This window comes from Epargyreus clarus, unplaced genomic scaffold (assembly GCF_041222505.1).
Source record: "Epargyreus clarus isolate Ecla_fem2 unplaced genomic scaffold, WU_Ecla_fem_2.2 ptg000008l, whole genome shotgun sequence".
In the NCBI taxonomy this organism is placed as follows: domain Eukaryota; kingdom Metazoa; phylum Arthropoda; class Insecta; order Lepidoptera; family Hesperiidae; genus Epargyreus; species Epargyreus clarus.
The window spans coordinates 9,592,774-9,610,542 of NW_027332216.1; the positions used below are offsets into that span (position 1 = coordinate 9,592,774).

Below are 17,769 nucleotides of genomic sequence, written 5' to 3' on the forward strand. Positions count from 1 at the left end.
AACAAAAGCCAGGTTGTAAAGTACTAAGGTAACAATAACTTTACGACAAAAACAGCGAAATACAGAATTACCGACATCCAAAGAGTATAGTAACCTATGTGTACACATAGGTTCACATAGGTACACATAGGTTCCCTGACCGACATCGACAGTTTTGAAAACTTTTGAAAACTTGACATTGACAGTATTCCGCCATATTTAATATTTCAATGAGTAATGCATATTTTAAATATTTTTAAACAGGAATACTTTAGATTATGTAAATATATGTGTATTTTTCTTCAATTGTACAAATTATTCGTGTTTTTTAGATATAATGTACATAAGATGGCCGAAAATGAAACATCTCCTTTTTCTCTGCGATAAAAATGTTTATGTATTTGTATCCGTATTTATATTAATGCATGTTGAATAGTCTTTGTTGCTAATTTAAAAAATTCTTAATAAAATATAATAAAACTCCAGAAAACGGCTCATTAATTTGTAATAGGTCTGTGATCTGGCTATTTATAGATAAATATGTAGTTTTAAGAAATTAAAAAAAATATTTAATTGCTGCTGGCAGTCATATTTATGAGAAAACCATAATATTCCATTTTTGAAAGTTTAACAAAAGCTGATTTATTTAAATAACAAGCACGCGTTTTAATTATTTAATTACTATTATAGGCTATAGCATAATACAATTTTAGCTAAATGAATACTAACGTTAGAAATTTGTTATGTAGGTAAGTACAATTATGATCTGCCTGTTCCAGGAACAAGTAAGTTTTGCCCACTACGATCTGGACTAGGAGACAATCCTCCGCCAACGACAGATTGTATTCCATTGCCTAAAATATAACAAAAATAGCAATAATTTAATGAATATGAGCAACATCTTATTTATGACTATAGACCGGGCAAGGTATAGATTTTTATGTATCAGTTTTAGTTATAAATTTTGAAGTACCACCACTTGTAATTGTAATGAATTGTAATATTTCAAGTGTACTATAAAACATAATTGAATACCTACTAAAGTGATGGCTTGTTTACCCAAATAGATAAGTAACATTTTAATGATTATGAATAAATTAAACCGTTTCATTACCTATATTGCAGAGGTCGTTAGTGCAAGCTCGATAAAACGTCCTAAAAGTAGAATCCGTCACTTCGTGATTCAGAAAGTCGGGGTGGTCATCACAACCTCTAGAGAAACTAGCAACTACTCCTATTGGATCCTGAAAAGTTTGTAAATATACCGAAAATGCTGCCACTAGTGTGTCATCATATTTTAGATGTGCTGGCAAGTTGCAAAAGCAAAAAAAGTCTATCTTATATGAATTCTCATTCTACTATCACGTAGTAAGTATATTAGTAAATTAGGAATACCTGTAAGTATACTTATTATAATATTTAAATAGCAAACGAGCATGCAACTCACTAGATGGCTACTAATCAACCCCGGATAAGATTAGTGTCATGCATAACGTAAAGCCTGAGGTTGGCCACAGATGTATTACCACCTCTGATGACCAAGTCGGAACACCTCGAAAAAGTATGTTTCCTTTACGATATTCTTCAAACCAGAATAGAGCAGCGCTTGGTACTGCTGCAAGGTTGCCAAGTCAATTAACTACTGATGTAAGAATCGTCCGACTGGAATAATGTTAAGTATCGATGTAGGTAGGTGTTAAATATGCCTTTATTGAAATTCAAATCCATACACGAATTTGGTGTATTATTGAAGAATATACTTACAAGGAACTCTTGCCGCAAAATAGTACAATATTTAAACGAACAGTCCACAGAGTTTGTGCTTTCCGTTATAGTGAGGCAGGATTGATCCGAGTCCACCGATGTAAAGCTGCACGCGTAGCATCGTAATTGACCTGCGAAAGTAATTTATTGCCGCTTTCTACCACTTCTCGTTCGTTACAAGTTAATTTTGCTATGGCAAGAAAATTGTTCAAATTATAAGTTGCACTTTGAAATATTATAAAAAAGTTGCGGCAATAGCTAGTAGAAATGGTCAAGTTTGTTGTTTATATACTTAATTATAAACCATTACTCTCCTTTGGCCATACTTATTTCGTCTAAAATTAGAAGAGCTTTGTCCCAGCAGACTATCGTCCACGATATTGGCCCATTGTGGAAACACATACATACTTTTAAACAATTTAGCAAACATTTCTATTAGTCCAGAATGAAAACTACGCTAAATATAATGGCTTAAAGCGCCACACTTACCCGCAGATTTTCCAATAAAAATGCACAGAAACACTAACACAATATTTTTTATATCCATTTTGTTTGTTTGACGCGCACACAATTGCGACAGATTATTGAGGATAAGTATTTTTTTTAACCTTTTGATAATAATCGGCGCGATATCGACTTTATCAGGCTTAATAATAATAATCTTATCTCCTCATTTTATTCAAACATTAATCACTTAAAAATCACAGAATACATATATGGCTCAGAATTAATGATTACGACAAAAAAATGAATACCATACATTAGCGATGGCGAACCAATGGCACGCGACACAATATTTTGTGCACGTCGCCGATCATAAAACATGTGTAATAGATTTGTTAAATAAGTATTTTATGACGATCGACGATGACCGATTGTGTACCTAGTTACCTACCTCTATCACATTCCATTTATTTTAATTATCGTTTATCTAACACTGGGCTAAGGAAGGCATTGTGAGAAAAGTCTGTAATTATGCACTAAAAGGTGTTTCTTTTAATAAAGTAGTATATGAGCATGTACTCCAAGTTATGGTAAATTATGGCAGCCGTTCATGAACATACTGATTTTTCAAATAATGCAACACTATTAATCCAATCTATTATTTTAAGCCAAATTTCATATACTAAACATGTACCTATTACGAAATGAAATTTTGAACGCGATGCGGAAATTAAAACCCTAATAACATGTTATTATAGCAAACAGAGCCTTCCATTTTATTATTTTCGAAGGTCACTGCATTAACAGCTATGAATCACTGCCTGCATTTATGTATAGGACTTTTATAGAAATTACTTCCTTGTGGTAAGTATCCAAAAAGTTTTATCATGTGACTATTGTTTTTTTTCAATAGGAAGTGTAAACCTCACATTACAATAGATAATGTTTATTTTAATATATTTTTTAGTTCTTTAGGACTATTAATTTTAGGGTATCCACATGATAGCAAACGAGAACGCAGTCCACCTAATGTTTAGTGGCTATTGCCGTCCATATACATATACATCTATCTACTCGTATAATCAACTAGAGATAAGATTAGATCCTGAAATCGACCACAGACGCGTTGCTACCCCTGGGAACTAAGTTGGGACGCGTCGGATAAATATGCCTCCATACCACCTTCAAACTGGAACATGGCAGTACTTAAAACTGCTATTATTAAGCAAAATAAATAAATAAACACAAAGGGTTCATACACCTTCGACTGTTTCTGGACTGTATGGTAAAAAAATCCATAAATACACAAGTATTTTTAGGAAATATAGTTTTAATCGATTAATAATCAATTCAAGAAGTGTTATCTAGTATCTAAGGAGAGTAGAAGTAGGTATACACGGAGTACAGATGGGCAGGTTAGTGGCCGCCGTTTATCTTAATAGAAATTTCACTCATTGACCACCTGGTAGCCAGTCATCAATTCCTGCGTAATTACCGGTTTCTGATCTCGGTAACGGCACTGTACGGATAGTGTCCACTCGCGGATTTCTCGTGACGGATCAGTCATGCTACTCCTAAATACGGTGATTTGTTACCATAAGGTCTACAAACTTAAGTTTATCACTCATATATACTAGGAATTATTATAAAAATAAAAACCCGGCTACTTAAAAATATATGGCCCCTTACTTTCATAATTTAGACGAATCAAGCGACACACCATCCAAATGTTAAAATTCGACAAGCCGTTGGGATTGCATGATTTGCCAAAAAGTAAGACACGTAAATATACGCTCCAACAACATTATCCTTCGCAGTCAAGTAAAAACAAGCCAAGTACGTATCAAACCATACACAAGAGTACAACAAATATGACAGACGGATAAGTTAGGACTATAGAATTGCGTCTTCGTCATTTATATTAATAAATCTATTAGTTACTTTAGTTACTATTATATATAAAGTTATTATTTATTTTAATTTCTTTGCTTAATTTTGATGTAGATTGTATGTTAACAAAACAAAGTAGATTATCAGAACCATTATTAATATCATGATGAATCTATTTATTAGGGTTTAAGTTATGGTTAAACCTAAAATATTTCGTATTGACGAATACATAATACAATTTATATCAGCCTGTATACAATCGAGTACGCAATTGAAATGAATGTCCTTAATAGATGCTTCGTTATCATTATTAGTTATCTTAAGTTTTTATGTTAAGTTTCATAAGTAGGTATGTTTTTGTTATCTCTTTGCTAGGTATTTCCTATGGAAACATACTATAATGGTGAAACACAGACTGCATGGCTGCGTAGTCGTAACACGCACTCGAGAGTAATTGCGACATGTCTATTGCCATAGTATATAGCTGTACTGTCTTTGGTTTAAATAATAAAATAAGAAGTATGAGTTTTAATCAGGGAAGCAACTCTTCTAAGTTTAACGTCAGGTAGAATCTTGCACCTAATCTTTCATAGATATATTTTCAAAATTTGATGGGGAGTAGTTAAACCAAAATCTTTAATTCTCTTTCTTATAAAAACAGCAATAGAAAAAATATAGTAAGTACTAAAGTAATTTCAAATTTAATCTTATTGTTTAATGACATTACTTTTTGATTTCAACACCGTGTACTTGTTCAAGTGCATGCAGTCAAGTAGGTACCTACACCATAGGTGCGAGTACAATAGGTAGGTACGAGTACCATAGGTACTCGTATTCGTTTATATAAAGTTTATATAGTACATATTTTGAATAATCAATCTTTGAATTAATTACCTAATAGTATTGTTGTACATGTCAAGTGTCAATAGTTATGAATTGACACTTATAAAATAAAAACATCATTATTAATTACATTCTAGAGTGTTTATTAAAATTGCGTCTCTACTATAAATTCTAGAAATTACATAAATAACATACAAAAAGCTGTTCGTGCACGTATTCTATATAATTTTTCTACCGAATGAGTATGACCTACATTCCCTACATACATGACCTACATTGTGTAGAAGGTAGTTAAACATTATAAAGTACAACATTAACATTACTAAGTAGGAATTATTAACACTGATTAGTTTACGAAGAACAAGAAAATGTTGTTTCCGTAGTGCAGAATGAGTAGTGCCGGGTAGAAATTACTAACTTTTATGTTAAAATTTATAAAGAACAGGAGATAGAGTACGTCGATGATATAATATTTCTGCCAGAAGCAGGACCCATGATAGTACAATTCCGTAGAGTAGCATCAACAGTGCCGGATAGAAATCTATCATGCTGACTGACGCGAAGCCTCCTCCATGTACTGAACATATTGGTTTCTTCGCGTATACAATTCGATTTTCCCGGTCGTTCAATCCATGTTCTTGACTTCTTACTAACCTGTGAATAATCGACTACTTGCACGACTCATTAACAATTTTAAATTTTTTGCAGGATCTCTACAATTTTTTGGAATAAAAAGGATTTTTGTGGCTATTAATATCTACCAAATGACTTTCGAGTGAATGTTCAACGAATTGGTCCAACCAAGACATACAAACTAAACAAAGAATTACAGGACTTTGTACATGCAAACATTATTTTTTAGTTCATTATTTTTAAGTCTCAACTTAACTCTCAACTCGTCGTAGGTATCTTTATCCGACCGACAATCCAATATGGGGTTGTTTACAGATATCAATAAGCGATGGTGACCATTTATCATCACGGTGGACTGCTCGTTTGCTTGCTGCTTTAGTTTCATAATAAAGTATCAAGAAAGCCATATTTACCCAATTTTATATATTTCCTTGTATGGAGAGTTTTTGCGACAACCCTGCCATGGTTTGTTCATTTCAAAGTATTCTATTTCTTGGAGACCACATTTCTCATGTTCGTAAAAGTAATTTTCAATGGCTTTGTAACCAGTACCCAGGTTCATGTTGAAAGCAAAAGGTTGCTGGAACGTAAACGTCTATGTTTATATAAAGGATTTGTAAGTAAGTATCAGTAAGTACATCCTAAAGTCACAAAATATATTGTGGTGACGGATTATTTCTAAAAAATTCTGCCACCATTTTGTTTTCCTAAGATCGGTTAGCAATATTTAGATTTCTTGTCATTTAATTATGTAATGAAATATATTGTTATAAAAAACGATACGGAAGGTCATGTCTATTTAATTTGAGACTTTTTCCACACTTTAGTAAAAGATATTCACCGTTTGCAATTTTTTCACTCCGTCCTCTAAACTTAGGAAATTAGGTTTAGACCCACGTGGTGCTATCTTATTTTCATAAATAGCCTTTCGAATACGTTCCGTTGCTGTCTGTGAAATGTATGAAGTGCTACATTCTCATTAGATTCATGAAATACATTATTACTACTTGAAATATATAATTCTTTGTGAATTACCGAAAAATGATGACGGTTGTATGGTGTATCCTCTGCACCCAATTCAAGTTTAGAGTTGTAAAGATCTGTCAGGGTTCGAATCTGATTTGAAGTGGACTGCAGTAACACTATGATGTTTGCCGAATATGATATATAGAAGAATACAAAAGCGCTGAATAGCAAAAACATTACTACACGTCCAAGAGTACCTGTGTCGATAACAAATATTAATTTAATAGAATAAAGTAAGATTGTACAATCAGATAAGCAAAAAAGGAAATCAGATAAGAAATATCTAATGTAAGTGATAATATTTGCGTATACGTAAAGCAAATTTTGGTTTAATAAATTAACAGTAGAGATAAATAAAAGTGATATAAGGAAAGTATTAAAATCAAGATACAATGGTGAACGCATACAATAACGTTCTTCCTTCAATTATGTTGTTATTACGTAGACTTATTTGAAAATGACGTAAACTTTGAGATAAAATAATAATAATTTAGCAATTGTAATATCCACTTCTGTTTTACAGTTGTCTGCATGTAATTACAATATAAGCACTCATTTAGGTAATCATTAAAATATTATGCAGTAAAACGCAGTGCACGAGATAAGACACTTTAGAGATATTGCTGCATTTCGCACTAATGTACTGACCTTTTAATTCAGTTGAACTTCCTTGTTGTGAAATAGCACCAATGATCATAATTGCTATATCGCTTATGTTTGGTCTTAATGTTGTTTCGTCTGACTATAATCATAACAATACTAATAGTTTATTAAGTTTCGTCTGTCACACTTTTTTTTTAATTTATTACCGTAGGTCTTAGTCTCTAACCTCTCTTAGTCTTAATATCTCTTAGTCTCTTATCAATCTATATATTTTACTATTCATGGACTCAACGACGAAAAACCACATTGAAAATACATAACATATATGTTTTTGAAAACTTATATACTTAGTTCTTGTGTGTGCGTGCGTGATACTTTTTTGATGATGTGTGTGCATCGTGAAATTATTTTTTATTTTAATAACATAGCACAACACAAAAATATATAAATCAGAATGGTCAGCTAAAAAGTCTGTTTTGCCGTATAAATTACCATATACAACTATTTCTTCGATTAACTGGTGAGACTACATCTTTTTGTTGTAGTTTTATTCTGTTAATAAGATTTCTCTTGTACCTATTAAAAAAAAATCAAAGTATCTCACCGTATTAATATTCATCATTTTCCGTCTCTCCCACGTCGCGTTAACGTAGAGTATCAGACCTAGCACTGCAATTAGAGCGATAATACAAAACCATACTGTAGATTTAAAAGGCATGAGAAATAAATTGTTTTGATACGATAAAACTGGTTCTCGAAAAACAAATCTAGCTGTTAGTGGCGATGGATATGACAAATAATCTAAAACTTCTAATCTTTCCAATGTCAAAAACGATACAGTTCCTGGAAACAAAAAAAAAATTGATTAATAAGGTATGATCAAGTTTTACATAGTTGTGTGAACATCGTTATATAAAAACTGATTATTTCGATTGAGATTTGTTCAAAAATCTATAAACATTAAAATTTAAGAAAGCTAGATAGCAAATAGGGTAGTTTTGTAATAATAAAAGCGTGTTAAAATGGAAAAAATAAGGAGGTCGATTGCGTACGCATTATTTAATAATAGCTGACCTGGCAAACTTTGTACCACCTCCAATCTATTTATCAAATATATTTCATATAAAATATAGCCTATGTTACTCGTAGATAATATAGCTTTAGAATGGTGAAAGAATTTTTAAAATCGGCCAAGTATATTTTGAACCTATTCATTCCAAGCAAACAAACAAACAAAGTTTTCCTCTTTATAATATTAGTGTAGATTACGTTTAATATTATTATAAAAAAAGTTTAATAAAAACATTATTACCTGTGAGTTCAGCTTCCCCTCGAACTATATTTCCTATCATCCCAGTCCAACTTCCATTAATCAGGTAGCCCCAAGTATCGCTAAACACTATTACTCTAGTCGCATTCATAAAATTGTATAATGGTCCAATTAGACGGTAACCAGTTTTGGATATTGTGTCTATCTTAATATTACTGCAAAATTAAGATTTTTTTTTTTTTTTTTTTATAATATTTAACCTAACGATAAGGCAGACGGGCTACCTGATGGAAAGCAGTCACCGTCGCCTATGGACATTTGCAACACCAGAGGAGTCACCAATGCATTGCCGGCTTTGAAGGAGAGCTCTTTTTACACCCCTCTTGAAGAGCCCCATGTCATAGTCCTGAGGGAATACCTCAGGAGGAAGTTCATTCCACATTTTGCACGTACGCGGTAAAAATGACCGTGCAAACCGAACCGTGGAGGACCGCCACGGGTCAAGCTGATGTGGATGGAACCTCATCCTTCGGCGGGTGGTGCGATGAAGGAAGGGTGATGTAGGCACCAGATCGAACAGTTCCTCAGAACACACACCATTGTAAAGCCGGTAGAACACACAGAGGGAACCTATGTCCCTCCGCAGGCTTAAGGGTTCTAACCGATCAGAGATCACTGGGTCATTGACGATTCGCACCGCGCGTTTCTGTACGGAGTCAAGTGGGTTAAGCTGATATTGAGGCGCACCTGCCCAGAGATGCGAGCAGTACTCCATGTGGGGCCTCACTTGTGCTTTATAAAGCAAAAGGAGTTGCCCCGCAGTGAAGTATTCCTTGGCTCTGTTCAGGACGCCCAGTTTCTTTGATGCCAACTTGGCTTTAACTTCCAAATGACTCCGATACTGCACGTCACACGAGATGTCAACTCCCAGGATCCCTACACTTTTACTAATGGTGAGCTGGGTCCTTTGGAACTTAGGCGCTATGACGAATGGGGTTTTTTTAGCGGTAAACGCGCAGACTTGTGTCTTCGTGGGGTTGAACTCAACAAGGTTAAGACGACCCCATTCCGAGATCCGCTCCAGAGAGTTCTCGATTTCAGACACAAGTCTGATTCTGCTTTCTTCCACGAGTGTCCGAGAGGTGTTCGCACGGCCTGCGTACACAGCATCTCCCGTGCTATCATCTGCATAGCACTGAATGCTACCGGTTTGTAGCAGCATATCATTGATATGCAGAATAAAAAGCGTGGGAGATAGTACAGACCCTTGGGGCACGCCAGCATTAATGGGCTTCGTGTCTGAGCAGCACCCGTCAACTACGACCTTAATATGCCGCTCAGACAGAAAGCTGGCTGTCCATGTGCATAACCTCTCGGGAAGACCGTAAGATGGTAACTTCGCGAGAAGGGCCCTATGCCAGACCCGGTCAAAGGCCTTAGCGATATCTAGGCTTACAGCCAATGCCTCCCCGTTGCTCTCAATAGCCTGTGCCCATCTGTGAGTGAGGTACACTAGAAGATCACCAGCTGACCGGCCCTAAGCTACCTAAGGAGCTGCGTGTTTATAACACGCTCCATAGCTTTTGAGAGCAAGGAGGTTATCGCTATAGGCCTATAGTTGGCCGGGTCACTGCCGTCACCCTTCGGGAATCGGGTGTACAAGGGCAACCTTCCAGGAAGACGGAACTTGTCCAGTGGTGTAGGAAAGCGAGAATAGGCGCGTTAAGACGGGAGTCAACTCGGGAGCACACGTCCTGAGAACCAACGCGGGGACTTCGTCCGGCCCACTCGACTTCTTGACATCGAGGGACAATAGAGCTCGCCTGACAGCCTTCTGCGTAAAGCGAATATCCGGCATAGAGCTCTCACACCGCGGGATGGTAGGCGGTGTGGCCCCTCTGTCATCGAGAGTCGAGTTTGAGGCAAAGAGGGTACCAAGAAGATCGGCTTTCCCCTTTGCCGTATGGGCCAGAGAGTCATCTGGTTTCCGCAGGGGCGGTAGTGAAGACCGACAGAAATTACCCTCGACAGCTTTGGCCAGCGACCAGAAGGCTCGACTCCCGGAGGGGTAACCAAGTAGCCGCTCGCCAATTCTGCCGATGTGCTTAGACTTCGCCTTGGCCATATGCTTCTTCACTGAACGGGAGGCAGCATTAAACGCGGTTCGGAGCTCGGGGGTTTTTGGGTCCTTGCTAGCGTGTGATGATGCCCAGGTTTGGAAGGCCTCCTGCTTAAGGCTTAGCGCTTTAGCACAAGACCCCCCAAACCAGGGCTGACTCCGTCCGCCGACGAACACGACAGAGTTTGGAATGAAGCACTCCATACCCTGCCGTATCACGTCAGTTACAGACTCAGCACACGAGCTAGGATCACCCGAGACGAAACATAGCTGCCTCCACGGGTACGAAGCCAGGAACTCCCGGAATCCGTCCCAGTCTGCTGACTTAAAAAGAAGACGAAGATTAAAAATAACATTAAAAAAATTGTAGTCAGCCCATATGTCTATCCACATTTGAAGGCATAATCTATCTTTTATACCATGTTATGTATTAACTTTACAGAGTTATTACAGACTATTTATAATATATTTTAGTAAATACACAACACAATTTATACATTCTGTAGTCTTTCTTATTCTCAATGTGAAATTTAAGTCGCACTTGGCCGCTTTTTCATTTGAATTATTCAGCAATCGTTATACTTACTTCAGGCTATTTAACTCCGATTTGGAACTGGCATCAGTAATTACAAATGATGTAGCTATAGGCAACCCAGCTAAATCTTTACGCCTCATAGAAATCGACATACTCATTCTATTTGTTTTCGTAAGTCCATTAATTGGTGTCCACGTTCCGAAATCTTCCCAAATTATCTTGCTGTTGTTGACTTGTATTTTGTAAGCTGTATCATAACAATTTTGTCTTACTTTTCTTACCATATCTTATTGCAAAAACCGTGTTGAACGGTTTTATCGCAACATTAAAGTTTATGTTCATAATAATGCAATGTTGACTCAAGCTTATACTTCTTGAATAATGGATTTACTTACTTCACTGTTTGAATTGCTAACAATTATTTGAAGAGATGTGCGTTTTACTACTAAAGATATATCCACATTAACTAAGTACATAACTTTCAAAAAGTTACTTATATTATCAAATATTAGGTATATAACTAAAAGGCAAGTCGTACTTACGCATGCGTAATATAAAACCATTATTGTCTTCCTCAGACAAAACTACGTCTGAGTCTGTTAATATGTCCAGCCTTTGTAGTTCCGTAGTCACGTTGAAATTATTAAGAGATTTTACAATAATCAGCCAGCGATATGGAGTAGTAAATTTCTTAAGTTTATTTCCCTTAAAAATATGAAAGTAAATCGTTTATGTCATTATATATATATTATATCGTATGATCATTATTATTTGTTTGCAAGGGAGCACAATATAAAATATCTCAAGATGATAACTCATTTTTTATATTCGGCACAGTTATTACAAATGGTATTTTTTTTTAAATCTGTTCTGTGAGTTAACTCTGACATCTGACCTATATATGTCGTAACTAAGATATAATTTTATGTTTGCTTTCTTTATCTTATGTTTTTTATTTATTTTTATTAGGTATAGGTATTATAATGGAAATGTATATTTTTGCTAACTTCTTTACTTACCTGCTCCAGAAATGTTTTACTTCTATAACAGGATGTATCAATAACTATTAATACGTCTTTTGTAAATAATGTCGCCTTAATATCTTCGATATCGTCTACTAATTGCAAAAACTTCGGCACTCTTTTAAATTTGGAAATAAAATCTCGTTTCCCATCTGTGATAAATTATGTTTAGGTAATCATTATATTAATTTTAAGTTATGATTTTGAGAGTTAATAATGAAATTAAATACTAACTTTGTTTCCAGCAAACACATAATGCGAGAGATGTTGGTTTATCATAAGAATTTGCAATATCAACAACCATGTCGAATTCATCATTGTGGGTAATACTTAAAGTACGCGTAAAAGCTGCTTCGAAAATAATGAAAATTAGAAAATATAATGAGAGTTTCATTTTTATAGGGAATTTAAGCAACACTTGATCCAGTAAACTTGCCTGTTATGAACAATAGTCGCTCACTAACTTATTTATATACCTAAGTTACTTTAATGATGAAGAAAATTCACAACGTCTAATTAACTGTGAATAATTATTAGTGAAGCTTCCTAAGTGGTACTTTGCTAATAGTACAGGCGGTGTTGAGTTTGCATAAGTAATTATTTTCTATTCCACGTTTATTTTCCTAACTATAAGAACTAAGTAATGTATATTGATTTTATTAAACTTGTGGTAAAAACTACGACTATGTTGAATTCATAGCAGGATTACAATCTTCTACATTTAAGGCTTCTAAGTATATTGTTTCTTTTATGAAACATAACTTCAATAAACAGTATGGATACAGCTAATAAAGTTCCATAGGAAATAACTAATATGGCCGGATAACAATCAACCATGCTGACAGATATAAAATTTGCTTCTCTTCCCGAACATTTTGGCCGCTTTGCATAAAGCAATTGATTTTCTCGCTTTTGTAAACCATGTTCTTGAATACGTTTTGTCCTGAAACGAAAATTTTCCTTAACTGTTATGTCTGTCGTAAACATTCCACTTAAATAGCTCCAATTTGTTTAATAGGCATGTATTCAGAGTACCCGATTTTGAACATTTCTTTAAAAGAAGTATTCTTCTTAACTGCCAGCCACGGATCAATAACTTGCAAATATTGTATTTCTTTCAGTCCACATTTTTGTCCTTCCTCGAAATACTTTCCGACAAATTTGTAACCGACTCCAGTTTCCATATGAAATGCAAATAAACCCTGAAAATAAATTTGCAACTATTATTTTTCATATATATATTTTTATATGGAAGACACCAAAGAAATACCGTTGAAAGTCATTGAGTCTTGTACAAAGGCATAATAAATGTCAATTAATCAGGAGTTTAATTTTATATTTCGTTTATTTACCTTCCTCATTCTTTTGACACCTTCTTCCATAGTTAAAAAATTAGGATTAGTGTCAGGTGGTGCGACTTTAGTTTCATAAATGGCTTTTCTTATTGGTTCAGTTTCAGCCTGGAATGTAAATATGTACAATTGTTTTTTTTTTTTCCTACGTAGAAATAGTACCACAAAGGTTGAAAATATTCACCTCAAAGTAATATCTGTTGAACACGGTGTCATGAACGCCAAATTTGATTCTTGATTTCAGTAAGTCCTCTAATGTTTTAATTTTAGTTGAACTTGATTGTAGTAGAGCTACGATATTGGCAGAGTACGAAGTATACAAGAACATCAGCGTTAAGAAGAGTACCAGCATTACCACACGCCCCAATGAACCTGAGGTATGTAATGTCTGTACAGCCTTTCGCTAAACTTAGCTATTATTATTATAGTAGATCATACTTTATTACACACATACAATTTATATATACAATTTATAAACTATTTAGTAATTAAAAAATGAAATAATACGCGCTTATACCTAATATGAAAACAATAATTAACTTAATGACTTAATATCTTAATATTTCGTTATGATTAATCCAAAAGAAGTCACTCCAAAACAAGGTAGTTTAAAAAAATCGACTCTACATAATTAACGACCATGCCGGTGCCCTTTGCGCGTCAGACCGGCATGGTCACCATGCCGGTCTGACGCGCAAAGGGTCCCGGGTTCGACCCCCGGCCAGACAGATTTCTAAATGATGAATTTAGATTTCTGATTCTGCATCTGAGTGTTGACGTATTTGTCTCTCTGGATGTCCATAACATCCACGATACAGGGAATCCTAGTGTGGGGCTGTGAGTGTAGAAAGCGTTATTTTAAAAATATATGTATATATGTGAACTTCGTATACCTTTCAACTCCACAGGGCTGCCTTGCTGGCAAGTTGCGCCAAATATTAATATAGCTATGTCCGTGATATTATCTTTCAAAACACCCCCATCGTCTCGTCTCTGTAATATATAACAATTCGGCAAAACATAAATTATTGATTTATTTCATATTACAGTCAATGAATTGAATAACAAAATTCAGGCATTACTAATTCTCTTGTCCTGTAACGATTGTTCTTTTTTCGTTCCCATTTTGCTACGGCAAATAGACCGCAAAACAGCAAGAATATAAAAGCCATAGAGCTGTACCAAACAGTGTATTGAAAGGATAGCAGAAATAAGTTATTTTCATAAGAAAGCTTCGGTTGCTGGAATACGAATTTTGACCGAGTTGGAGTAGGACTTGAAATATATTCAACTATGGACATGCGTTGTGATGTGAAGAACATTGGTGAACCTGAAAACACACAATGAAAAAACACCTACTGCACAAATTAGTTATATTGTTACAAACGACTGAGCGTGGAATTCATAATGAAGTAACTTCTTATGCCCAATAAATAGGTATGTAAGGGCAGATAGTAGATTTATTATATTGTGCATACTGAAAGGTACACATTAGTGACGGACTTTAGATAAAATTTCATTGGTGTTTGGCATGCTTGAATAAAAATGCCATATTTTGCCATTTAAAGTCATTCGTTAAAAATGTTACCTCCAATTTCCACTTCTCCTTTAACAAGATATCCTGTCATGCCATTCCAAGTTCCATTATGCATATAGCCCCAAGTTTCCGCAAAAATGAATTTTCTGCTTGCATTCAGAAAATCGAGTAGTTGATTTATTGTCGGAAAATTAACTTTTGTTATGGTATCTATGTGCCCGCTTCTAAAATATATTATAGAGTATCATACAGGGATTCTACGACGAATTAAAATTGTAATAAAATAATAGTTCTGTTAGTGGTGAATTCATTAGTAAGTTTAAATAGATAATTACACTCCATCCGTCAAATGATTAATACTATCATTATTAGTGAGAACGAAACAAATTGTGATTTCGTGTCCCCTTAAATTCAATCTTCGTAAGGCCGTGATCTCCATAAAGTTATGTAACTTTTGAAATCCATAGCTTTTATGCCATCGACCATAGTATTCTGTTATCCACGGTGCTCTTGTTCCTATTTTGTAAACTAAAAATAAAAAAATGCATAGTTAAGTTTTTGTATATATGTTAAAATTAATCACTGCATTTTTTCTAGACCAAAATTAAACGCGCGCGCAAGAACCTGAAAACAAGATTTAACTACAAGTTGCTTCTTATTAAAGAACAGTTTTTTGTAAACGCTGGATTAAAATAGATAACTAAACCGTTGATTTTTTTCTTACAGTAATTTACTTATATTTAAATTTATTTGCAGTACATTTTCTTGTAATAATACACAAATATACTTACTAAAATGAATTTCGTAGGTTTCTTTTTCAATTTCTCGAACAACTATGGTCTCTGCGTCTACCATTAACTCCATGTTCATTAATTCTTTTGGAACCACTTCTTTTGCGGGTTGATTTTGGTTAGATATTACTATCCAACGATTAGATGATTGAAATAAGGTTTTTCGACTCGTCTAGAGAAGCATGGAAACAATTTAAATATTTATTGATTAACTATATGTAAACAAAACGTAAGAATGTCTTAAGAAACATTTTCGTTAAATACTACCTGATTTAAATCTTCCATTCTAAAATGACAATTTAAATCCACCAAAAAAACTGTTTCATGGTTAGTCTCATCATGTAAAGAAATTTGCTTGGGTTGCGAAATCTGTACCGTCCTTATATTGTCAAATTTTGATTTAGCTAACGTAGAATAGAGATGAAGCTGATGATCTGTGCAAATTAAGGTACAAATAGAAAATAAAATAATATCAAATTAACAGATATAGGCATTTCCAGTAATTATGTTGTCAATCTTGATATAAAATCTGATTTTATATAACTCTTGTCAATTCTATTATGAAAGGAGTTAAGATGATCAAATCTCAACATAAAAATAATTCTTTATTACAGACAGAACATAATTCTTTATTAGCAGACTGACATAGAGACACATTTTGAGATTACTTGGATTGATAATAATCTGGATAAACTTGTGATAATCCGCTGGAATATGACAGTGTAGCATTGGAAGTGACTTGAGGCCGCTGGGCTGACAGGCGGTTGCAAATATATGAGGAAGTGCTTTAATATCGAACATCTCTACTTCTATTAGTTAAAAGAGGTAGGTAAAAATATTTCTTACTAGGAGGCCAACACGTGAAAGCGATTATAGAGTAAGGCATTGTCATTTCATTTAATAGATCCGAAATCAAATCGGGTTCAAATGACATTTTTGAAATACATATCTTGAATAGTAAAAAGATGAACAATAGAACTTTGACCACCGCCATGACAAACGTAAAGGTAACTGAAGTAGGCAATTTTAAACAAAATCATCACAAATTTAGTTTGTTCAAGCAAATAAGTTTGTTTAGAAAATTGCCCAATTTCCAAATAACCGTAATATTGCTTTCTTATACATTATTCAATGACCCTGTGAATAAATTGTAAGTAAATCTGCTTCGGCTATTGTCGACAGAAATCGATTTACAAACTGTTTCACATTTTTCGTAACAAAATATAGTACGGTTTTGCGGTAAGTTCAAGGTCGATGTTGTGGTATTATGCTTAATCGTGGCCTAAAAAGCGTCTTAAGAATTTTTGGGCGATGAATTATATTAGTAAACATTTAATTTGACTGCATAGTCGTTGATGATTGTATTCGTTTATTTGAATAATAAACATAATAGAATTTATTATGTACTTATTTCCGGCTTTAATCCTGTCATTAATATTAATCGTTATAGAGTATACAATAAAACTGTATTCTTGTCTTTATGTAGGTATATCCTGGTTTCTAATTATTAATAGTATCGAGCTAATAATATTTTAGTTCACTACCACTACGAAATGAACAAATCGTTTATTGTAAATATTTATTAATTCAGATTTAATGTAGGGACTCCATTAACAAATAATCATCGTTAATTCAATTGTGTAGATAATTTGTTTATATCTTAATTAATGCTGCGCATATGGGATTAAATATCTAATTTTATATAATTAACTAGTTTTACATTTATTGATGTAGTCCGTATCCATATTTAAAACATCAAACGTACATTTCATATAATTGCTGTAGTTTAAAGTTGTTGTTCTATATAGAAATTTATATTGTAGGAAGGGAACTTTAACTGCAGCATTGTTCGTGTCTATTTTATTTTCTGGTTTGAAACCGCAACGACATGCACTTTTTTCTATAAGTATTTTTCTTAATAATTATTTTACTAAGCTACGTCTACGTCGTAAATCTTTCAT

The 17,769-nt window shown here is 34.1% G+C and overlaps 2 protein-coding genes across 2 annotated transcripts in view; both read right to left on the reverse strand.

Annotated features, from left to right (window-relative positions):
• Positions 1-574: 574 nt before the first annotated feature.
• On the reverse strand, positions 575-2,526 carry LOC140744387 (uncharacterized). The gene is made up of 4 exons (XM_073075957.1): positions 2,233-2,526; positions 1,744-1,874; positions 1,094-1,223; positions 575-833 (listed from the first exon to the last, which is right to left on the reverse strand). Exons 1-4 carry the CDS (start codon positions 2,288-2,290, stop codon positions 739-741), a joined length of 414 nt encoding a protein of 137 aa, XP_072932058.1. The 5' UTR covers positions 2,291-2,526; the 3' UTR covers positions 575-738.
• Positions 2,527-5,073: 2,547 nt separating this feature from the next.
• Positions 5,074-17,769, reverse strand: part of LOC140744391 (uncharacterized) — a 64,910-nt gene continuing 52,214 nt past the window's right edge. The window contains exons 2-18 of the mRNA XM_073075961.1: positions 16,076-16,242; positions 15,809-15,980; positions 15,353-15,545; positions 15,069-15,241; positions 14,563-14,810; positions 14,374-14,473; positions 13,665-13,852; positions 13,481-13,588; positions 13,151-13,330; positions 11,158-11,330; positions 8,495-8,667; positions 7,787-8,025; positions 7,228-7,321; positions 6,589-6,776; positions 6,395-6,502; positions 5,967-6,133; positions 5,074-5,574 (exon numbers count right to left, since the gene is read on the reverse strand). Of these exons, the coding sequence (XP_072932062.1) occupies positions 5,346-5,574; positions 5,967-6,133; positions 6,395-6,502; positions 6,589-6,776; positions 7,228-7,321; positions 7,787-8,025; positions 8,495-8,667; positions 11,158-11,330; positions 13,151-13,330; positions 13,481-13,588; positions 13,665-13,852; positions 14,374-14,473; positions 14,563-14,810; positions 15,069-15,241; positions 15,353-15,545; positions 15,809-15,980; positions 16,076-16,093 (2,751 nt within the window). The 5' untranslated portion in view covers positions 16,094-16,242 and the 3' untranslated portion in view covers positions 5,074-5,345. The remainder of the gene's footprint in view (positions 5,575-5,966; positions 6,134-6,394; positions 6,503-6,588; positions 6,777-7,227; positions 7,322-7,786; positions 8,026-8,494; positions 8,668-11,157; positions 11,331-13,150; positions 13,331-13,480; positions 13,589-13,664; positions 13,853-14,373; positions 14,474-14,562; positions 14,811-15,068; positions 15,242-15,352; positions 15,546-15,808; positions 15,981-16,075; positions 16,243-17,769) is intronic.

What these genes read in the sequence shown, in the direction of transcription:
- LOC140744387 (XM_073075957.1), bottom strand. Translation starts at nt 2,290, where the DNA reads ATGGATATAAAAAATATTGTGTTAGTGTTTCTGTGCATTTTTATTGGA. An exon ending in TTTTATTGGAAAATCTGCGG is followed by an intron (nt 1,875 to 2,232) that starts GTAAGTGTGGCG and finishes TTACTTTCGCAG; the next exon opens with GTCAATTACGATGCTACGCG. An exon ending in TTTTGCGGCAAGAGTTCCTT is followed by an intron (nt 1,224 to 1,743) that starts GTAAGTATATTC and finishes CAAACTTTTCAG; the next exon opens with GATCCAATAGGAGTAGTTGC.